We start from the raw sequence: 24419 nt of genomic DNA on the forward strand, positions 1-24419 counted from the left end.
AGTCATTCTCTGCCAATTCCATTACTTTTCACAGAGACTTATAAATTTGTTACAGAGTTTTATTTTTCATATCATTTATCTTATTCTTTTCTCCTCTACGTGTCCCTAAATTCTGTTTTTCTTCGTAAATTGCAGTAATTAAACCATTGTATTCCTATTGATGTTATCACCCATATTCAGTAATTCATCCAGTTTGTTGTACTTTGTTATTGTTCAGTCTGCTAAATATTAGAAGTATTAAAAAGTTACCGCACATCACAGTTCCGTTTGAGAATTGCAGCCAAGAAGAAGAAGGTGATGTAGCAGAGGATAAACATAAACATGCCATTAAGTCTTTGGATTAAATTGAACTGTCTCATTACTTTCCAAGGCAGCAGCCAAATGCATGGCTAAAAAGATTTTCATTTCCAATCACTGGGTTTACCTGAGCAACTGGACTGTAAAAACAATAATTACAGAAGAAAGTAAATATTTTTCCCTGGACTTACTCTAATGCTTAGGGAATCTTTAAATCCTATTGCATTCTTTTGATTAATCTTTACCTAAATCTTGCTATGTCCAGTAGCACTGAAAGCCAATACAGTATGAGAAGTTCATACTATAATGGTGATAGATTTTTTTTTTTCTTTTCTGTAGCAGAAGTCACTGTAGGGTGAAGAAACAGACTTATGATCAAGGGGCTGAAGCATCTCTCCTACAAAGGCAGGCTGAGGGAATTGGGGTTGTTCAGCCTGGAGAAGAGAAGGCTCCAGGAGACCTTATAGCGGCCTTCCAGTGCCTAAAGGGGGCCTACAGGAAAGATGGGGAGGGACTCTTTGTCAGGGGGTGTAGGGATTGGACAAGAGGGAATGGCTTTAAACTAAAAGCATGTCGGCTTAGATTAGATACAAGGAGGAAATTCTTTACTCTGAGGCTGGTGAGGCACTGGCACAGGCTGCCCAGAGAAGCTGTGGATGCCCCATCCCTGGAAGTGTTCAAGGCCAGGCTGGATGGGGCTTTGAGCAACCTGGTCTGGTGGGAGGTGTCCCTGCCCATGGCAAGGGAGTTGGAGCTAGATGATCTTTAAGGTCTCTTCCAATCCAAACCATTCTATGATTCTGTGATAATAGAATAGAAATACATATATATACATGGTAGAGCTTGAAAAAGAATGAATGTGGTAGAGCTGTATCAGTGTTAAGGGGAAGGACAGAGAAATGAATCAGTAGCCATACTTAATCTAGAATAAGAAAATAGAGTGAGTCACTTTGAATTATACTCCCAGTAGTGTTTATTAAGGTAAGAAGTTCTTCATTTACCTTTTGATACTTAAACAGGAGTGTCTGTGTATCAGCTGAAGTCCTACTAGAGTAGGCTGATTGGTACCACTAATAGAAATGATGATACTGATTTTCTGAGAATCTCCTAGCTGTTTCTTAAATAAACTCCAAAGACTATGTTCTTGTGGTCTTTTTGGTCGATTACTAAATTATTTCATCTGAAGTGTGAAAGTTATGCTTTCTTACTTAACTGGTATGAACATGCTGTAAGCATAGGAGCATCTTTATATTCTTACGCTACTTAATTTGTTGCCTGAAAAATGAGGCTTAGTATCTTCAATTTCCTTGAAGATATTATCTACATAAAATAAAATGAGACGTCTTTTCCAATAGTTTCTGCCTTGGCTATTTTCCGGGGGTAGAAACTGAATTCTAACATATTCAACTGTGTAACACTATTATTTAGCATTGATTAGAATTTTTATTTTTAAACAGGCAATTTTAATTCAACATGACATTCTGAAAGTTAATTTTCCAAACATGCATTACAGGATTCAAATATTTGTGTCAGATGTTTTGAGAGGTGCATGAAGATGACAATAATCAATCATATGTAATTAGGTGGTGACACACTGTGCTTGCAGTAATTAAGCAAGACATTACCGCTTTACTTTCTAATGATTAAGATCACACAGATTGAGAGCCAGCTGTTAATCACTTTTCTTGCAAGGCTAATGTCGTTAACAGAAAATCCCAACAATCTGCCCTTAAAGCTATTTTTAACAGAGCTCTTGTGTTGGATAATCTGTGATGTAAGCAACAAAATGGGTTTTTAAAGTTTGTATTTTGAGCATCTTTTCCAACTGGTGTTGTCTTTAGTTAATACTCATCTTTGTAGATTTCTGTATGCTACAGATACTTAGGAAAAACTTCGTTATGAATTGCTAGAAATTATTGTGATGCTGCTGGTAAAATCTACTACAAATTTGTAATGCTAATATATATTTTGCAACTGTATATAGTGAAACATCAATCCATAATGTCATTAATAAATGACATTAATGTCATTAATAAATGCAGACATAAAAATAAGATCAATATTTATGGAAAAAAAGTAATTTTCAAGGTAGATACTTTAGTTATAAACTGTGCTTTGGGGGAAAATGTACTGAAATTTTTCAATATTTGTTGCTGACAATTTTTATTTCTAATTCTTATCATATTGTATCTATTAAACACCTCACACTGAAAGCTTACAACATATTGTAATTCAATTTGTTTAGCCTTAATTGACCTGCCCTAGCATTACTGATGTCCATCAGATATATTCCACTAGCTTTGGTGTGTATATAAATCACCTATCTAAAAGGGATTATCAGGAATTTGTGATATTCTCCATTAATTGGTAGCAGTACCTGTGGGCACTATGAAGTATGATAGGGTGTTACAGCTCTAATAAAAACGTAGAATCTAAGGTCATACTTGAAATGCTCAAGAGAATTTTTAAAAAGTGAGAAAATAATAAATATTCTTACTAGCTACTTATTGAGGCTATAGAGCGGGTTTTTTTGCTTGCCTTTTTGCATAGTTTTTGGTGAGTTTGACTTGATGCTTTGTTTATTTTAAACAGGAACTGAAAGAAAATGTGCATGTTCTGCATACATCTTAAAAGTTAGGCAGCTGTAAAGTTGGTTTGGATGTTTGTATGTTCTAGATACGTTTTTTGTTGTTGAAATGTTGTGAAATAATCTACTGTCAAACATTCACATTAGCAGTTGCTTTCCAACTGGAATGAAATTCAGATTTAGTTTGGTTTTGCTTTCATTTAAAATATTTCCATTCAAATTGCTTTTTTTCCATTCAAATTGCTCTTCAAACCTGGATGGAAGCTGATGGGCTGGACCCCTGGGTCAGGCACAAGTTTCTTGGTCCTCTGAGCTGTTAGTGCTGTGGTCCCCACTGCAGGTCTTGTGCTTGTTGTGAAGGGAGATGGAAGCACCTGGTGGTGAGTTACATGTGCACATGGAGGGGGAAGTGGGGGCTGTAGACCCTTCCTGAAGCACAGTGTGGAAGGCATTGGTGTGTCCACCGTAGTCCTGGCCTTTGGACTCCAAAATTGGTTGAGCTAGAGCATCTCCTGACAGTGCCTCGGGGCCTAACAGGTGTAACGGCACTGCCACATCCTCTGTACTTGGAAGCTGGATGGTTGTGGCACTGGTGATGGTGGGCAATAGTAATTTAGAGCAGAAGGGTGTCTGGAAATTTGTGTTCCTTCTTAATTTCCCCCTCTGCAATATTTCATGTTAGGAAGCCAGAAGTCCTTGACTAGGAGGAGGGGGGAAACCACCCAGCAGAATCTTTTGGTGCTCTCTGACGGAACATCCATATTTTGAAACAACTTTGGATATTAGTGTCATGTGTGTAATTTCCTAACAAATATTGTAATAACTAGGCAATGTGGAATTTTTCATATAGCTTATATTCAATGAGTCTCACAGGTCCCTGATTTAATGCCTTTCATGTACCAGCATGTACTGGTATAATTCTTTTTTTTTTTTTCCACTTTTCCTTATTCAATTAAAAACGGCAGTCTTGAACTACTTTTTCAGATATGGGGCAAATGCATACTGTTTTGACATCCATAGCATTTTTATGTATTTTTTTAAACTTTTTGTTAGAATGCATGCACGCTCTGCCCCCCAGTATTAGGGAATCCTCATGTATCTGAACAATCTGTTTAAGGGATTCACTATCATTACAGTCAGAATTCCTTAAAGGAAAGAGGATTAAGGTCTTGGCAGTTGTGAAGGAGTGTTGGTAGGCGTAAGAGCTGTAATATGCTAAAGCTGAGAAAAAGCACAAGTCCATGTGTATTAAGAGGAGAAACATATTCTGTAAAGGCACTCTCTGTAACTAATTACAGGAAGATATAATTAATCTCTGTCTTGTATCTACTTTTAGTTTTACTGCATGGTTCTTTGTGTGCTTACAGTACTAATGGAATCATTAATTTTCTGCATTCCACAGCTGCGTTATCGCTCACCCTACATATCTGCTCTTCTTATCCATTCATCCCATGTTGGTCTATTGAAAAGCCTGCTTGTGTTCTTACTCAAGGCCTCTTAAGCCTGGAATTAACTTCTGATCATGAAAGGCAAAGGTACAGTTCTTTTTAGGTTATAGTCCTCCTTCAGATTATTTGGTATAAGAATGATGATTATCAGACAATTTTATTTTAAATGTCATTCATCCACTGACAAGGCCCCTAAAAGATAAACTTCAGTTCTTTTGGTTTTATATTTCATCCCTTCTATATCATTTGCAAGTTGTACAGTGCGGGTGCCCTTCTAAAACCAGTCAACCTTCCTCCTGGATGCAGAGGTTCAATCATATGCAAGAATGTAATTCTCAATGTTAGTGTCAGAGATAAACAGATGTGAAATAAATCATCTTCAAGATTTTGCCCTGTGAGAGGATTAGCACCTGTGCCATTTAGGCAGACTAGTTAAAACATCTTAAAAGAAAGAGATTTCTGAATTATCTTCTTATGTGATTGTTCCATTTGCCTTTGCAATATGTTTTTAAGTACTTAAAACTGTCATTATGTCATCTTGTTTTCTGTCTTTAAACTAAACAACCTTAATCAGTGTAGAATTACTTATGGGTTCTATTTTCCAGGTTTCTGATCACTTTCAATTTTTTTGTGTTTCTAAGGACTCTTTTTCAGTTCATTATCTCTTTTCTGTAGTGTAGTCATGAATCAACACTGTCATAATACTGTATGAAAGGAAACGATATACTGAGATGGATTAAATGCAACACTGATGATGGATTACTTCATGGACTTGAAGTTATTCCTCCCTCATTCAGTGGTGTTGAAGAATGTTTTGTACTACACAGCTGAAGAAGAACCGTGTTTACGTTTGGGTGCTGTCTTGACAGAGCGAGAAAAAGCAAATCTGTAGGAAAGAACCCAAAGGAGAGCAATCAAAATCTCTATGTTTGCCTTTATTGCAATATGATATTGATGACAATATTTTGCTGTTGATCCTCAATGCTACATTTCCTTTCCTGAAGAAATAGTGAAAGCTTTTCTTTTTCTGTGCAACTTGCTGTTCCTCCTGGAGTGTAGCAGCTTGTGCCTTCTAACTATTATGCTTCATCCTGTTTCTTTTTTGTTATATTTAATTTTTTTTCATCAGTCAAGGCTATTTTAAATTTAAATTGTCCTGCTCTGAGAAAATGTCTTTGTCTTTTGATCACAATAGTAGATGTGTATAAAATGTATCAAAGGAATTATGAGAGAAAATAAATTTGAGTCTGCTGTAATTTATTGGTCAGAGCACAGACTCTGTGGGACAGCCCAAAGTGTTCTTGGTGCCTAATTTGAAATATGGTAGGATAAAAATGAGTGACTCCTCTTTTCACATGCCTTCAGCAGATGTCCCAACCATGGGTATGCCATAAATAGGAAATTTCAATGGAATGTTTTTATGGAAACAAAAAAATTAAACTGGATTAGAGAATTTGTTCACTAGACTTCTGAGGTGTAAATATTGCTTGTAAAGTATTTACATGTGGAATTTTAAATATGATGCTTAAAGATTTGTCCTTAAAATGTTGAAAGTGTATAAATTTATAAATGCATTTTATCAGTTAAAAATCAAACTACCGTGTCACTGAAGCTACATTTATTGAGGATGAGAATCAGCAAATACTGATTTCTGCAGGAGGATCAGTGAAACTAAATGGACAGGTGAAAATGACTGTTTAAGTAAAGTAGGGGAAACTCCAGAGGAACTATTTTCATAAGGGTCTAACGAACTAATACTCCATTTAGTTGGTAACAGATCACATGTGGTAAAATACATAGACAGCGGGAAGAGAGGTTTGGATTTACTGAGAACCTCACAGTCTAATTCAAAATAATATCACTGCAACACATGCATTCTGACCTTCCCTCTACATGCATACAAATACATTCTGTGATTTTTTTATGACTCTCATATGAATTTTCTGATGGTCTGTGTAAGAGCTTTGAACATGTTCCCCTAGTCTTCAGTTACGAGGATGAAAAGCCTGACAAATACTGCTGCGTCCACCTGAGAAACAAATGGCCATAAACAAATCAATAGTTTCTACAGAAAACCCAGTACACCTCAACGCCACTTTTACACTCTGCCTATTTTTTTTGCAAGCTTTTTCAAAATAAAACTTAGAGCAGGGAAGACAAGTGTTTTATGTCAGTTAGACCAAAGTTTGGCTTAGAGATGTCTAGTTGGAAACAGAATTTGGAGCTCTGAGATTTAGTCTTTAGTGCTCTGAAAGAACTGGGGTATTTTGAGTAGGGTATCAAAACATTATTGCAAACGGGAGTGCTTTAAAGCAAATACAATGGCTAGGGATATGCCTGGAGTAGACAAGAATAAAATGATAAAAGTATTCATCTGCAGTTTTAGCTCCCTCTAGAGAGTGCTGTTTTCTTTTGTGTGGTATTGACAGGTTTGGGGCTTGCTTGAGAAAGTAAGTTTCAGTAATTTTTCTTTCAAAAACAGGATAGTGACTAAGCTTTCTTAAAAGTCAAGTCTGATGTGACAATTATGCTACTGTTCTCCTTTATTTTCCCTCTTCTTCCCTCCACATACATGTGCACACACACACACATCCTCCCTCTCCATTTCCTGAGTCCAGTGTCTAGAAAATTCATCAAAGGTATAGAAACCAACATTTAATTTCCTCATTTGCCAATTGAGTTTTAATTTATATTCCCCTATCTCTCATTGTAAGCACTTAAATCTTATGCAACTCTCTGCTCTTTCTACATGTTTTTTCTTAAAAAAAAAACAAACCACATGTAAATCTGGTGTATAAACTCTAACATCACTATGTCTGTTTGGAGAGTTATTTTGTTTTTCAATCCTCTCTTTCTGATACCAGTTTTTGGAAGAGGTACTGTACAGAGAGAGTTTTTTTAAATGAGAATTCAGGACGAACCTAGCATAGTTAAATTGGTAGATATACAAGTACATGCAAAGACTAAATTCCCATTAAAACCTCTTTCTTTGAAGAAGCACTTTGGGCTGAAGTTTGCCTGATAGAGTTGCATGTATCATCTTTTCAACACAAAGAGTGAACAAGGGAATGTTTGAACTCTGATTCACAGGCATTTATAATGGTCTAAAAAAAGCAGACTTGAAAGGCTGAGAGAAATCTAGATTAATCGTATTGATTCTGAAAGCAAATAAGGTATTGTTGCATGTCATCGTAGATCACATCAGGAGTTAGATGAAGTGCGAGGTAGGTATTGGATTTTAATAGGAATAGATGAGCTTCAATGAGACTTTCAGTTTAAATAATGTGATAGAAAATGCTAATGTATTTAATCAGTTACTATGCATATTTCATTCATTACTTGATTGTCTGTTACAATGAAAGTTCAGAGTTTTTTCCAATGTGCTACTTCTAAACCTATGTAGCAGTTACTAGCCAGAGAAAGGTCTGCTTTTAGACTGTGTAAAGTGCTCCTGTAGGGTGTTGCTCTCTCGAGATGTGTCTGTCAAGCACAGTCTGGTGTGTCAGCAAAAGTAACAGTGATTGCCGGTCCGAGTGGATGCCGTGCAGAACCTGTGAACAGCAGAATGGTGTGGGGAAGGTGGTTTTGCCAGGCAATTCTTCTACTGCTCGAAAATACCTGCTGTTACGTGGTATATAGCTTTTAAGCAGAAAGCATTGACACAAATTTTGTATGTTTTCATTTATAAATAATACTAATATATCATTCACACATGCTGGAAGTTTAAAAAATGTGAAAACCTTGGGAATATTGATACACATCAGTTTCCAAACAGGCAAGAATGATTAAAGGTTACACCCTCGCTGAACTTGGTTTCCTTCAGGCATTCCCAGAGAACACCGTGGGCAAGATTTATCTGTCCAGAATGAGAGACCTGTGTCTGAGTTGTCGTTTATATTTATTTTTTTAAGTCACAGTAGAGAGCTGTGATGCAATTTGTTCCCTTCTGGATGTGGAGAAGGGATCGTGTAAATCACGTTTCAGAGGTGTCTGTTGCTCACCACTGGCTTTACAGAATCTAAATGACCATCCTAGATGTGAATTTCTACCTTTGGTGAGATTCTTTTCAAGCTTAAGATACCCACGTGTGGATGTCTGCTGGCATGGTCAGTGTCTACAACCTCGTATAATAGTGGAGGTCTGGCCTCATCTCCAGCTAGAAGGACCCAGATCTCCCCTAACACTTGTGTCAGCCTTACATTTGTGGATATCTTGGATATCCTAAGGTGTCTTAAATGGCAGCTGTGGCCATGAGCATGTGCTGTGTGTGTACTTCAGGGGAAATTTAATTGCTTCACTTTCCATTTCCACCAACTGCAAGGGAGTCTTTGAAACTTGTTGATGCTTAGAGCTACACCACATCTGAATTTGAGTATTTAAGTGCCTTAAGTTTAAATGTTCTTTAAAGATCAAAAGTTTTTATTAACAGACACCACAGACCCTTCTCTTTGGTTCTGTAGAAATGAAAATAGTATTATAATGTTCCATGTTAGATTTTACTTTTAAATCAAAGGACTTAAAAGTACACAGGGCATGTTTCTTCTTTAATTCATTACTCTGTTCTTTATGTAATATACTATTTAATGAAATTTAGAGCAGTCTTTTGAAAACAAATGCTGCAGCTAAACCTTAAATTAGGCATGATTATTCTTCATTTGCATACAGAAAAGTGCAGTGATCTGATAATATTGTTATATACATTATAAACTAATAAATATTATTCTTAAATATGATCATCTGTTTCAGAAAAGATCTGTTGTTTTTCCTCTTTTGTGAAAAGACTATAAAGCTATGGAATTGTACTACTCTTCTTATTTTAACAAATAGCTGTAAGCAGTCCTAAATCCCCATTTTTTGTTTAAGGAAATAGCTGACTGAATATTAATGGTAAATTTGCACATAAATGAACAAACCAAAGATTAAAATAGATTTTATTTACAACTTCTCATGGAGAAATCCTTTTTAATACCAAAATCCTTGACTATTCAAAAGAGTTTACTCGATAATAGTCCAGTAGTAACTTCAGAAATATATGCCCATCTTTACATAAAAGAATTGAAGCCCTGTAGCACCTGTATTTATATGTGGTTACAGTGTGTATATTTGTGAGTTTCACAATATGAAAACCTAATATTTAACCATAATAAAACTCCTTGTCTTCAAGGCAACTTTTATAAAGGATGCAGAACTTTTTGTCACACAGTGGAAGGAACGTCTCTGAGTCAGAAGTAGTGTTGCACATCTCTACTTTTTTATGGAACAGGAAAATGCATTCACGTACATTTATGCATACATTACTTATCTGCTTATAATACTGTTTCTTGGTAAGTCATAGAATTAAAAACAGAACGTGCTTCTACGACATTCCTTTGTGGAACAGTACAAATGTACTGTTTTATGTATTAATGCCTATTTCAAAGGCAATTTAGCCCACTTTTTACAGCACAGAAGAGGCTTTTTATGTCTAATCCATTTGGAGCTTGAATAGCAGACCAGTTTAACACTTTCTGTAAACGATGCTTCTTTATATGTGTTTTATGCATTGAATGGGATAGAGGTTGTTATTTATCATTAAGAAATGTTCATATACTTAAATTTTTGTTTCTGTGCCTTGCTTTCACAGACTAAAACTGGTATTGCTTTGTTGTATGACGAAGTGTCTGAAAATGCTTATGACATCCGACTGAAGCTCACAAAAGAGGTATTAACAATTCAAAAACAAGATGTCGTCTGTGTTAGTGGAAGTGATCACAGTGCAAATGTAAGTGCTTCTATATCTCTGTGCTTTCGACTGCACTTTAATATCTTCTACAGAGGTCAGATTATGGTATTGGAGTGCAAGACATTTTATTGGGTAATAGAAATATGTAATGATGAGTTGTTTTTTGTGCATACATACATTCTTGTGTGCAAAAACTTACTTTTTTTTCTACCAGTGCTATATGTCCTTTATTCTGACAAATATAACCGTAACAGTAGAGAAGATATCTATGAATGATGAGAATACAGCATTCTTCCACCAAATATTGTTAGGCTATTAAATGGAAAAAAAAAAAGTGGAAAAAAAAGCTAAAAAAAAAAAGCTCTGTTTCCTATAGAAAACATTTTAAGAGAAACTGATACACCGAAGTCTTTTTTTTTTTTCATTGGAGTATCAAGTATGGGCAGTTGTCTGTTCAAGACATGTCTGTTATCCGTTCACAGATAAGGGCACAGAGGCGGCTGAGAGAATACTTGACAGACACTTATTTCAATTTTTTAGGCAGAGATTGGGCTTAATTAGTGCCAGCATGTGTATATATTTATATGTCTTTCTGCCTTTTCTTCCAAATTCAGTTATGGTACTTTTTCAAAAACATTTTGCACCCCTAACCTACAGAGGAGTCTTCTGTATCACCATTTCATAATGTCACTAGAAAGACTAGTAGCACTTTGCATAAGACATACAGCAATGTTCTCTAGATTATGGGTGTTCCCAAACACTGTATTTTATTTCCTCATATAAACAGTGTTCCTCTAAAAACTAAGTATAGGTATCCCAAATGTTATTGAGTGAAATAAATTTCATGAACTGTAATGGTATTTGCTAGGATGAACAATGCATGGCAATGCACCTCCTTGGAGAGGGCCAAGAGGGAATCTTCTGTCTGCTTGCTGTATTGCACATTTCAGATAAGCAAAAAATCTGGCACCAGGGGACAGGAAGTGAGTTTGTGATACCCTGCTGAAAATTAGGAGCCAAAAAGTATATAGGGAGTATAAGTATATACATATACAGATACATGTATGTGTGATTATGTGAGAGAGTCTGCTTATATACCACAAAAACGCATTTCATTTCTGTCAAAGTAAATATGTATATATATAGTCTAATGTCACACCAAAAATTAATTTGAAACAAACAGCTTTTAGTGGTTGGTAGCATTTTGTACTGTGGAACTCAATGGAACATGACGTGCTCTTAAAAAAAAAAAAAAAAAAAAGGTTGCATCAGTTGGCAGGTAGTGGGAGACCACTCAGTGAAGTGAGAGACATGTCACATGCTGGTGGGTTTGCTGAAATAAATATAAACCTAAGCCAAAAATAATCAGCATGCATATACTTTGTGCTTCACTGGGATATGTGAAATGCTGCAGCTTTTAACTGCAGACATTGTTGATAGTGTTGATAAGTTTTATACTAATTACGATTACAATAGTTATAATAATATGTGTATGGCTGCAGTATATTGTGTTTTGTGCAATATATTGTATCTGTGCATATAAGTGTATATGATTGCACCGGACTTCGTGGTATTTAAATGCCTTGTGTATAAACTTCCTTTCATAGGAAAAGATTTGAAATTCTATCCTACCTAGTCTTAGACTAATTCTTGAATGAATCAGCACAGGCTGACTGGATCTGAGGAAAAGTTGTATCAAAACTATATTTCTATTAATCATCACTCATTGATCTCTCATAAAAAATAAAGAAGGAATGGTTAACCCAGATATTGACTTAAAAGTGTCAAAATTTGTGTTGATTATGATTTTGATACTCTTTACTTCTACGTTTTAAGGATACCCTAAATAGTATTTCCTGGAGGAAGACAGAATAGAAGGACAGGCTCTGAAAGTGTTATATTAAATCCATGTGGGCTTCTTTCATCAAAGTTTAATGAGAAAAAATGGATTAAGTCATGACTTCAAGGCAATATTTGCTTTTTCTATATTATACTTTAACAAAATAAAAACTTTTGGAGAATTAGCATTTAAAATAAAGGCCATTTAATATGAACCCTGTTTATTTTACAGGGTATGAATTACTAGTATGTAGGAGCTCAAAAGAAGAATTTGAAATCAGGCTGAAATAGCTGGTTGTTCTCTAGAGCTATTTTTGGTAATTCTGAAGTCTTAAATTTATAGCTACACAAGCTAAATTCAGAAGAGATAAATGCTTTACTTTTCAAGTGGTTCAAAAAAATAATTTTCATTCCTCGTCTGTATGATTCAAAATATTAATAGGAAACTGTAACTTGAAAGTCAGTTCTGTGGCAGTCGTGAACAATGACTTTGACTGACTGATTTATTCTCCTTTCTATACTTTTCTTTCTCAGTTACTCAGAGTTAATCTGTATTTGCACATGGCCATTCATCAGACTAGTTCCTTTGCAACAAAAGTAGAAATAACGTTTGTTTTTTCTCTGTAGTCTTCTCAAACTCATAGAAGGAATTCAGAAAGATTTTGCTTTTAGAGTAACTTTTCTTCTTAGGTGGGATGTATGTGAAAAGAGAAATTGAAGAATAGATCTCTGTGTCTACTTGTGATACTGCTTTGGTCTCCAGCTAGTTCTGTAGGACAACATTTGCTTCCAGCCCCAGTTTAGCTTACAGGTTCATTGATCCTGAGGACAGGATTTGCAGATGCTTAACTCAGATCTCAGCTGGCCCCACGCAGCAATGAATGCTGAGGAGTGGCGGACACCAGCAATCACAGGTACTGCGGTGGTTTGGGCTTTCAGCAGTACAGATTATTCCCAACAATCTCATATTGATTGTACAGATAAAAGGCTGTCACTGTAAAATACCTGTCTTTTACGAGCATCATCTTGATCTTATTTCATACTATGCCACCCTGCATTCATTCAGGTGCTATTTTTATGCACAGAGAAAGCTTCACCTGTGATGAGAAATTGTAGAGCTGTCTTTCTATCATTTGACTTGGATGTACAGTAATGAGAAAGAACATGGTTTCTGGAATTCAAGATGTGTATAGAAGCAAATGGTGTAAAGGCAACTGTTTATTTTCCTTAGTTTTCAAGTTTTTCCACAGTAGACAAGATGGCTTTTAAATATCTGTAAAAATCCTTCTGGAAGTGGAACAATTGTAGGAAATAGCATTTTTCAGTGTTTGATTATATATTATTACATTTATGAATCATAAAGCTGATTATATGTAATATTTAAATGATTTATATCTATATTATTAAACATCTGATCTTTCCACCGAAATGTATTTCAGAAATTCAAGTTTGGAAAATCCAAACATTCTAAGCAAATCTTCCTGACTATTGTGTTTGGGGTGTTCAGACTCGTAGGAAATAGAAATGTGTAAGGGTGCATCAGCATTGGTGTGCACTCATAGAAACAAAGCATGGAGATATTGATGGAACTGGTATATAGGGAAAAAAAAAAAAGAAAGAAATTTTAATTAACTTCTAAGTATTTTTTGAGAAAAGATTTGTTTCCTAGACATGTAGTTTAATAATACTCACAGAAAGGAGTCAATTGTATGAAATCCAGGGAAAGATCCATTGTCAGTTAAAGAAGAAACAGAGACGCATTCCTTATTTTTTTTACTTTTCATAGTATGCTTTTCCTGTATAGTGTGATTTTCTATAACTTTTTGTCATTTACCATGTTGAAACTAATTTCTTACACATTCTCTATGTCTCACTCCTTTCCTTAGTACTCTGTTTTTCTTCCATGTGTGTTGCTACCATCCTTTTCATGTTATCAGCCCACAGTTTTATGGCTTTCTTCTTTTCATAAACATTTTTTTTTTCTTTTAATTTGTATTCTATTTCTGCATCTTTTTTTCCCTGACGATTCTACTTGCAAAGTAAGAAAAAGAAAAGAAATGTATCGGGCTTTTTACAATGATTCCCTGTCTCAGAGCTGAAACATTTCTGACTTGGTGAGTGGACAGGCAGGTTTCTGAGGCAGGCTCCTGGCTTCTTGGTGGGAAGACGAGTCTTCAGAGGCTTGTGTGAGGCTAATAGAATTAGAATGACAAAAACCTTTGCATCCTCGGTACCCAGTTGTCCAGCTTCACAAGTCCTGTCTTAACTGGAGTTTGACAGAATAAAGTGAGGTAGGTGAATAAGGTACCTTCCAACTGAACTATTCGATTTGATTTGATTCTAAATGGAGAGGGAAAAAAAAAAAAAAAGCAGGACTGGAAGTTTTTTAATTCAAAAAATAGAAACAGGGCCATAAAGTACCATTTCAATCCCTGATGAGACAGCTATATCTTTTTTTCTTTATAACTTAGATGCTACAGACACAGAAGAATGTTATTTTAGCATACTTCTAGGGAACAGGTATTAAGGGCTAAAGTTTATTTTTTAACCCAAGTAATTTTTTTTTCCTGTCAAGATACCACTGGAACAGGCTGCCCAGGGAGGCTGTGGAGTCTCCTCTGGAGATATTCAAGGCCTGTCTGGACCCTACCTGGGCAGCCTGCTCTAAGGAACCTGCTTTGGCAGGGGGGTTGGACCCGATGGTCTTCTGAGGTCCCTTCCAACCCCTACAATTCTGTGATTCTGTGATAACTACTGTTACTACTGTATTTTCCCAGAACCTGTTCTGCCATCACTGGTATGGTATTTTAGTCTGAAATAATTTTTAAAAGAGCTTTTAAAAACAGGTAAAAAATATTATTTTTTTTCTATATTTTGAAACATCAAGTGGGTGATTAAAGGAAGACTATTCTTTTGAAACTAAAATCATTTGTATGGAGAAAATGCATTATTTAACCATTTGTTATTTGTTTTAATAAGTTGGAAAACTGACCTAGATATCTAAAAAAAAAAAAAAAAGTAATCAAGTAATTGATTAGGATCTTTATTATGAAAGCTCACAAGCTGCTGTCATTTTGAGAACAGTTAAGACTGAGTATCACAAAATGAATGATAAATATGAGTATTCATCAGCACGATGAAAAAGACAAACTTTAATAATAAAGATAAAAGGAGTAAGTAGCTTAAGTAAAAAGAAAAATAACTGTAACAAATCAGAGGAATGCAAAGGAGACTATGGATATCCCTGAAAAATAATCTTTTGAAGGAGAGTCCAGCTGAGGGTGAGCATTCATACCAGCAAGATAGAGAGGAAAGGCAGCACAACCCTGATGTTACTATGGTAAACCAGGCATACATACAAGTATGTATCCTTTATTAAAATTTCAGTTCATCTATTGTACATGGAGACATGGCAGACTGTCAAGATCAGTAAATTGCAATCGTATATATTGTGAGAGGTTGTATGGCAGTTTAAAGTCTTTAAAAGCTAGAGGCAGAATACCTGCAGCGGAAATGAGCATTTCCAGTGATGGTATGTTGGATAATGATGGATGCAAGCTCTGCTGTTCATCTTCATCAAAACAGCAGTCATCATGTGAAATGTTGCACAAAGTGAATGCAGATGAAATTATTCAAATAAAGAACAGGTGTTCTGGCAGGAGTTAGCTATAACTCATGTTATAGAATGCCTTTTGATTTGAAAGAAATCAGATTTTTTTTTTTTTTTTGAAAAAGAAGCATAATATTATCTTGCCACAGGTTCCTGTGTATGTTAGTAACTCTGGAAATCCATATCTGTAGATGATGTCCTCTATATTGTCAGTTGCAGTAGTCTAGGTCCTTCATACTGCTTACCAAAGGAAGCTCTTCTCCCAAATAAAGCATTTTACAAATCTGGAGATGTACCTGAGGATTGTTGTGAACTCATACTGACATTGACTGTTTCATTCAGACACGTTTAATAAGATCACTACACCCTTGAGAGTAAACTGCAGTGGGGTTTGCCACGGTCATCTTTACTAGAATATATCACAGAATTTGGATTGAAGGGGACCTCTCAAGGTCACCTAATTCAACCCACTGCTCAGAGCAGGACAACAGCCCAGGCAAGTTGCTGAGGGCTTTGTCCCTTCAAGTACAGAATATTTCTGAAGATGGAGATTTCATCACTTCCCTAGGCAGCCTCTTCTAATGCGTAATCATTTTTACTGTGAAATTCTTTACAATTATGCTCAATTGGAATTTTCTTAACTGCAAGTAGAAACTTGCCTCTCATCTTTTTGCTAGGCAACTCTGAGAACAATCTGATTCTTTTTTCTGAATAATCCTCCTTTAGGTTGGCAGGCTAAAATAAAACGAGTGATTTCGTTTTACTCTTAAAAAAAAAAAAAAGAAGACTTTGATCTACGGTAATAGAAACAGTTAAAATAAGATAAACCAATAAAAATATCATACTATACCATACTTATTAAGGATTCTCTGCAGCTGTCCTAGATCTCAGCTAGCATGTGAAAAGATTTGCTTTGTCTCTGTACGAAACTCGACAGCTACTGGCATGCCTCAGTCAGTTGTTATAGATGCACTCACTCTTCTTGTTCCTTTGGGGAAAATATTACATCCTGTGCACTGCAAAATGTTGAAAGTTTCAACTCTTTTCCATTCGTAGTAATCTTTTGCTTTCTGTCTACCTGTTCCCTAGTATAGCCTGCCTCCTCTTCATGGAATTGTGGAGTGAGGCATCACATGATGTCATGGAGGATTAATTCATACCTGTTTTGAGATTTATTGAATGGTATTTCCATTGTCTTCATAGTTCCACTGTCCAAGATGTTAGACTTTCATTTTAATACCTGTATAACTATTTCTAAGACTATAAAGATACTTAAAAATGACACAGACTTGGGACTAAAGTTTATACAAACACCGTTTTTGAATTTTATTATTTATTTATTTATTTATTAGCAAAAGGCTTTTCCTACAGGCTAGGCATGTTATAACCAACAGTATAGCAAATACTATTTGTAGCAAAGTTCTTCAATTGACATCCCAGCCCCAATATTGTTTTATGAAAAAGCGGTTACATTAGTTTTCAGTGCATTATTTGATTGTTCATATGATCAGTTATAAGATGCTGGTGTTTATAGTTCTGAAGAGGGCAGTATTGACAACCTGTGAAAATGCACAGATGTCTGGCCAAAGTGGCTAACTGAAATTTACGTTTTCCTCATGCTCCACTGATCTCATCAGATTTTTTTGTTCTTGTGGTCTTTAATAAAGACTATGGAACATATGGTAACATAAATAGTAACAGCAGTGGCTAAAGAAACAATTAAAAATCGGTGCTTTCTGGATAAGTTAAGCGTTCTTTCAACAGTTAGTTTCAAAGTGTAGTGGAAAAAAGAATCTCTGTATGACAGTCCTTGATGATGGCACTGTAATTCTTCTGACATGCTGCATGATATGTCGTATATCTTTACGTGCCAGCATAAAGCTGTATGGTTCTTGCTGTATCATGCCTAAACTGTTGGACAAGGTGATTAACCATAACCCATAACCTTCTCTTGTAAGGGCTGCTGAGCGCACTCTCCTAGGCATGGTGTTTCTTCTGAATTGTGAATCTTGCCAAGAGCAGCCCCTGCTGTAGTCTAAAATCCACATTTCTGGGAAGAGAGACGGACAAAAGATTGTCTGCAGCTTGCAACCACTGGGAAGGTGGAAATGCCCTGCCAATCAGTGTGAAGTGGGGGTTGTGTGAGCAGAAGTGTAAATCTCAGCACATGGCAGGATGCTAAATGCATGTTGCTCAAGTTGCTGAGGAAGCTCTGGGAATGCAGAGACAGAGAGTGCGAGCTGAGAAAATCCATATCCATAGTCTATCCTCATCTTTGTTGAGGAGACAACTTCCTGCGGGATTTCAAATATCCTTCTCCATGCACCATTTTTTGCTCCTTTCGAATATACAGCAACTGGCAGGATGTCTGCATTTTATCTCACATTTCACTGGGTCTCACATTCTCACTGGATCTGTTTCTTCGATCGTTTCTTATCTCCTAACTTCCTTGTGGTAGCTTGAAGAGTTGCTGAAAAAAAAGATAAGATATGGCTGTTATTTTAAGTACCTATCTTCTTTTTCCTTCTTATGTCAGGCTGTTTCTTCCCTTGCATCCATGTTTGCAGACTTCTCTCTTAACTCTTCATATTGAACTTTTTTGGTTTTGTGCTTCCTTTTCCCTATGTTTCCCAAGGGCTTGGATGGCAAACTGCTGTTATTGCCACTGTTGACCAAGACTGGCTTTTATTTTCTATTGTGGATAGAAAATATTGTGGATCCATCTATGGATGGAATCTTTTCCAAGTATATCCATTTATGTCAATGCATGTGGAGCACTTCAAGCGCATTCACCTTCTGAGATCCCTTTAGTACATTGTTCATTAAGGTACATAATATTTTTTCTAATGAAAGATCCTTTTCCACAAGTGCTGGTCCTGTGCTTTAACAATCTGGTAATAATGACAAAATGGGCAGGCATTACAGGGGATATAAAATTTTGCTAAAAACCTAACAAAAATAAGGACTGTAATTGCCTTCTCACATTGCCCATTAAGCTCCAGTCATGTCACTTCATATGAATGGAGATATAAAAGACCTTTCTAAAGAGAAACTTTTCTGTCAAGTCATTGTGCTTTAAAAGAATCTAGAGTATTTTTGTGTCAAGAGCTACCTCATACCTAAAAGACAGGTACTTGATCATATAGTTTTCCAAATTACATTTAAAAATATCTATTCTTTTTGAAACTTCATTAAAACTATAAGATTGTTTTTAACTATTTTTCAGTAGATAGGCATATATATTAAGATGGTTTTGTTGTTGTTAGTGATATTTATTGTTTGTTTGTTTGTTTTAGGGAAATATGCTTAAAATGAGGGTGGCCATTCATGTTTTTTTCCCAAGAGGAAAAGATTTCAAAAAATAATTTAAAGCCTATTGGAAATAAATCTATTATTAAAAGTTTTGAATTTCAGTAGCTGTTATAAACAGCATTACACCTACAGATACTAACTAGTCTATATATACTATAATCTATACAGGTATTGACATGTTCTTTTATACGGTGTCTGCATTTGTTATGTTTGTTAAGTTTAAATTTGTTATATTTGTTAAGTTTATACTGGATCTGTTTTTCAGCATATTATTGTCTAGAATCATTCTTGGAGTTCTTGAAAGCTTCTGCCTCACTGGTTCAGCAGTGATTGCTGAGACCTTTCAAGACCCTCCGCCCCCCATGTATAGCTAGTTACATGTTCTTTTTCAGCACAGAGGCATCTGCATCTTAGGCTGGAGCAAAAGTATTTCTGCTTCTTCATATCTTTAACAACTTTTTCTGCAGTGCAGTTGTTTGCCTCAGTGCACAGAAGATGATATTGTTCCAAAATAAAGAAATAAAGCCTCTGTCCCTGAGCTGTATATGCTGATGAGGTATGAACCTGGTGGTCACGCTCTGGCTCTCCTGCAGAGTAAATGCTACTCCATGAGAGGGGTAGTGACTGAGACAGACAAATCAAGCACCTCAATATTGCTTCTAACCAAAAATTTAAATTCTGTCCTTCCACTGTTGCAGCTATGTGAGTTTAATCCATAGAAATCTGCTTTTGTACCTAGCTAGCAGTCTTGGTGGTTGTAAATGTTAGTCTTTCACAAAAAGTAGGCTGCTTTCTTAAACGCAGTTCAGTTGTCTTTGAATGTACAAAAAAAAAAACCAGTTCAGTCAGCACACGTATTCTTCAATGGTTTTGTTCATTGGAACAAGACGAAAGTTCCACTTGGGCATGTGTGATTAGGGAATATGGATTGCCTTTATTACTGGCTTTTAAATTCTATATAATGGAGAAGAAAGAGTTGAGACCTTTGGCAAGGTAAGAGTTGGAACAGTTGATTGAAGTAATTCAGTCTGAACCATGACATCCACGCAGGTATGCCATTAAGGACAATCAGATAAGTTTTCTGTGGTAAAAGGAATGCTGACTAATTTGGAAGTTGTCGACTAATTTGGAAGTTGTTTTCAGAGATCTGAAGATAACACAGCTGAAGCTGTGACTGGATAACATTGCTTAGGGATAAATGAAAAGGAACTATTTGAACAAATCATTTTTTATAATAAAAATAATATTTGAACAACAGGAACAAATTTGTGAAAAATTAAAAAAAAAAAAAAGAATCTTCTACCTTGGAAGCAAGGAAATAATCTTCTATATGGGAACTGTTGTTAGCTCCAGAATATCAACAAAAAAAAACCTCACTAGTTTTATTTTTTATTTTCTTTTTATATTTTTGTTGTTTTTTCGTAAGTAACATTTTCATTTAAAAATGGAAACAACCCAAATAACATGAACATAAAACAAGCTTTTTGTTCTTTAAAGATACCTTTATCTGTTTGCTTAAATTTCAAGCACCGTATAATGCAGCATTTTTATGAAATAGATCTGTTGTTAATCCACATCCTTGAAACATGTATTATTATAGTGCTATATTAATTGTTTAAAATATAAATCCTATTACTCCTATATTTAGAAAAATTGTAGTCCTAGTTGGACTTCTGCAGTGAGTATTTCTGTGTTTCCTTCTAAAAGATTCCTTAATTGCAAGTTTTATTAGAAAATGAATGTTATAAAATTTGGACTACATATTGACAGTAGAACATTTAAGCATTACAAAAATGAAAATGGTAGTAGCCTTTTCAGATTTGCAATTTGTCATTCAAAGAGAAAATAATTTTCTAAACTTCATATTCTTCCACAGTAAATTAAGTCAAAATGAAGCAGCCATCTTACCCAATCAAAGATCTGCTGGCCATACAAGCAGGTCAAACCTCCTGTCAAACACTTAGTGGGTAAATCTGCCTTCTCTTTCTTTCGCTGGTACTTTGACACTGGTCAATGTATTTGCTTATAAAAAGCTTGATGCTAGGGCTGTCATACCCAAGTTGTTAATCCAATTCTTGAACTTAATATAGGTATGACAGAGGCAGTATCACTTTGAGAAGCATATATGATAGAATCCTCAACAACTTGCAGCAATAAAAGGTCACAGAAAAATAATAATAGTTCATGTTAGTATCCTGATCAGTTACAGTTTTAGTAATTACATCCTGTCTATTCAAGTGCATCCCGAAGTTCCATGTAGGGCACTTATTCTTTCTCTTGTTGCCTAGAAGTAAAAAATAAAATGAAACAAAAAAAACCTACTATGCACTATGCTATAGGAGGTACATAATTGTTGAAGGAGTTGATCATTACAGTGTACACACTTAGTACTTTGGAAACCTTTAAAATGAAGGATTAAATAAATTCTAGATTTTATTGAAGTGTATAATTAGCAAGACAAAGTGCTAGTTAAGAAGCATAAAAGTATTAATTTCAGCTTTTCTGTTCAGATTGATGATTATTAGCACTTTCTAAAGAGTTTTTCTTGCCTATAATAAACTAAAATGACACAGCTATTGTACAGTCAACTGTAGCTCTGCTTTTTTTACTGATAATGATGGTTGTCTTACTTTAGCCCCAAATAATAAATAAATGTCTGAAAATAAAAAAGATGCATAACCTGCAGACAACTAGAAAATTAAATAAATCATTTGTCTGTTTGATTGAGGCAAAAACACTGTATTTTAATCTGCCTATGTGCATGAAATTATCAATAATATCGCAAAAAAACCTTTCATTTCCTGACAAATCTTGCAATTCAGTTTTGGCATGAAGTTCTAGAGTAGAATTTTCTTTCATAATTGCTTGCAAAGCTAGTATGGGTTTCTGTCCAAATTTTGCTGCCATGAAATTTTTAATTTATAAGAAATGAGTTCTGAGTTCAGAACTGAGTCAGACATGACATCTTCTAAGTACAGTATCTTTTGTCCGACAGTAGCTGTTGATGTGTCCCTTGGAAAGCTGATAAGACAAGGATATGTGGTACTTCTTTTAAAAGTTTTCCTGCCTCAAGTTATTCCTGAGCAGAATATGGTTTTGTATATTTGTCTACTTTCCCCATGATTATGTGTAGACTTTGAACATTCAGATTTTTTTTCTCACCAAACATTGCACAAAGAATCACTTTTTTTTTTTTCTAAACCTAGTTCCTAGTAGTATCATTTGATGATGTTTTAGCAAACCATTTGATACCATTTCTCACAGCATTCTCAGTACAGATATACTGTTCACTGGGTAAAATTTGTCTGGATGGCCAGTCCAAAAGGGTCATTGTGAATGGAGTTAAATCCTGTTGGTGGCTGGTCACAACTGGTGTTCCATCAACCTTACTGGCCTTTTCTGAACCTTTTTGTGCAGTTTTAGGTATGAGGGGACCAGAATAGTATGCAGTATTCAATGTGGGGTGAACTTCAGATTTTTACATTGCTGTAATAATGTTCTTTGCTTGGTCTGTGTCCTTTTGCTAAGACTTCCAAAAATTTAATTTGTGCTTTTGACCACTGCTGAACAATGAACTGATGATGTCGTACAGTCATGGAATGGTTTGGGTTGGAAGGGACCTTAAGGATCATGTAATTCCAACCCCTCTGCCATGGGCAGGGACACCTCCCACCAGACCAGGTTGCTCAAAGCCCCATCCAACCTGGCCTTGAACACTTCCAGGGATGGGGCATCCACAGCTTCTCTGGGCAACCTGTTCCAGTGCCTCACCACCCTTATAGTAAAGGATTTCTTCCTTATATCTAATCTAAATCTACCCTCTTTTAGTTTAAAACCACTCACACTTGTCCTATTGCTAAACTCCCTGATAAAGAGTCTCTCCCTTGCACTTTAAGGTCTTGTTAGACCTTATTGGTCTTCATATTAGAAACAGCTCATTCAGAATCAATCCTAATGTGCATTACATTATGTAATAATGTACATGGGAAATGTACTTAATAATGTACATGGGAAAAATAATTTCTTTCTAGCATTTATCTACTATAGTATTGTACTGCTGGTTTTTTGCCTGATGACTGTTTAATAAGATCTGCAAATAATTTCAGTTCACTCATCCTTCCTACCTCAGTAAGCAGTGATGATAATCTCATTGCTCATACCTTTAATTATACATATATATATATATATCTTTGCAAGTAATTTAAATAATACAGGTTACAATATAGACAGCAGTGGAACTTCACTGGTGACCTTCCTCCATTGTGAGAATTACTCATTTAATCCATCCATTTGTTCTCTTATCTACTTTTTAACTAATTTTAGTTAGCAGTATATCTGTGCAAGGCTTTTCGCTCATGGCTCCTTTGTTTCCTTAAAAGTAGTCTTTGTCAAAAGTCTTTGAATAATTTAAGCTTATTTTATTTTTTCAATAAAAAATCTAGTGTGCTTGTTGACCACGTTAGAGATTCGTGGTAGATTTGGAAGGCATTGTTCTTTAAAAAAAAAAAAAAATGCTTTCTCTTTTTCAAGGTAGATTCAAGTGTCTAGCAATTCTGTTCTTTGTTACAGTTTCTCTTACTGTCTGTAGATACATACACTTCTTTTCCTACAGTTCTAATTTGTATAGCGCAGGCCTTAAGTTTAAACCTTAATTGAAACATTTTATGAAAAAAAATGGAATTTTACTTGTAGTGTTGTAGTCTTTGAATATCAAGGCTTTCTTGAGAAGTAACACTCCAGTGCTATTACTTCGTTTCATCCTTGAGTTCCTTTAAGATCAGGGTGAATGGTATCTGACCCTGGTGATTTGCTACTGTTATTTAGTCAATTTGCTTCTAAAGTGATTTTAAATTAAGACAGGTCCATACATCCTTTGTGCTACAAAAAATGTTGGAGGAACATTTCTAGTTTCTTTTACAGTGAGACCTAATGAAAAGTGTTTATTTATCTTCCCTTCAGTACCCTTCTTTCCTCTGACTATGCCTTGATCATAAATTGTTCCTGTGGTTTCTTTGGCAGACCTCCTGCTCCTGATAGATTTGAAGATTTATTATTAATTGTGGTTCCTTTTGGCAATTGTTGAAACTCTCTTTACTGTTGCTGCCCAATTCAGTTTTTAAATTTATTTGCTTATGTTCCTTTTTCTCATTTTCTTTTTAAACATGATGTCCACCACTTTTTACATCTAATAACCTCCTGTTTAGCCATGTTTTTTTTCCTTTTTTCTTAGCTAAGTCTTTCTAATAAGTGGCATTCAGTGGATCTGTGTGGTAGCCTTAAGAACTCCTCATGCTGCCTATGGAGTTTTACTTTTCTTAGCTGGCTCCCCTTTATTCTTCCTTTCAACAACCTTCCTGACTTTTGAATAGTTCATTTTTGGGATCACAGTGGTATAAATGTTGAATAAAAAGTGCATAGCAGTTACCATTACAGAGTAGCTTTTCATATGTAAAGGTTTTAACTAATTCCCAGCTAATGCATTCTCAAGGCAGCCAAACATCTGCCAATTTCCTTTTCTGGAAAAAGGAAAAGAAAGGAAAGGAAATCTGGCAATTTCCTTTGCCTTTTTGCTTTCCAGCAGTAGGTGGACATTGACATTCTCAC

At 35.4% G+C, this 24419-nt stretch overlaps 1 protein-coding gene across 12 annotated transcripts in view; it reads left to right on the forward strand.

Annotated features, from left to right (window-relative positions):
* SNTG2 (syntrophin gamma 2) overlaps nucleotides 1-24419 on the forward strand; it is a 286741-nt gene that overhangs the window by 104804 nt on the left and 157518 nt on the right. For 8 of the 12 annotated variants that reach the window (XM_080588166.1, XM_080588160.1, XM_080588156.1 and 5 more), the window contains exon 2: nucleotides 9956-10093. In XM_080588166.1, coding sequence (XP_080444292.1) covers nucleotides 10056-10093 — 38 coding nt within the window. In that variant the 5' untranslated portion in view covers nucleotides 9956-10055. Of the gene's footprint in view, nucleotides 1-4286; nucleotides 4420-9496; nucleotides 9657-9955; nucleotides 10094-24419 lie in introns of those variants that run through there. The other 4 variants (XM_080588164.1, XM_080588163.1, XM_080588167.1 and 1 more) reach the window with 3 other exon arrangements.

Source organism: Anser brachyrhynchus (genome assembly GCF_964034855.1).
Source record: "Anser brachyrhynchus genome assembly, chromosome: 3".
NCBI classification, from domain to species: domain Eukaryota; kingdom Metazoa; phylum Chordata; class Aves; order Anseriformes; family Anatidae; genus Anser; species Anser brachyrhynchus.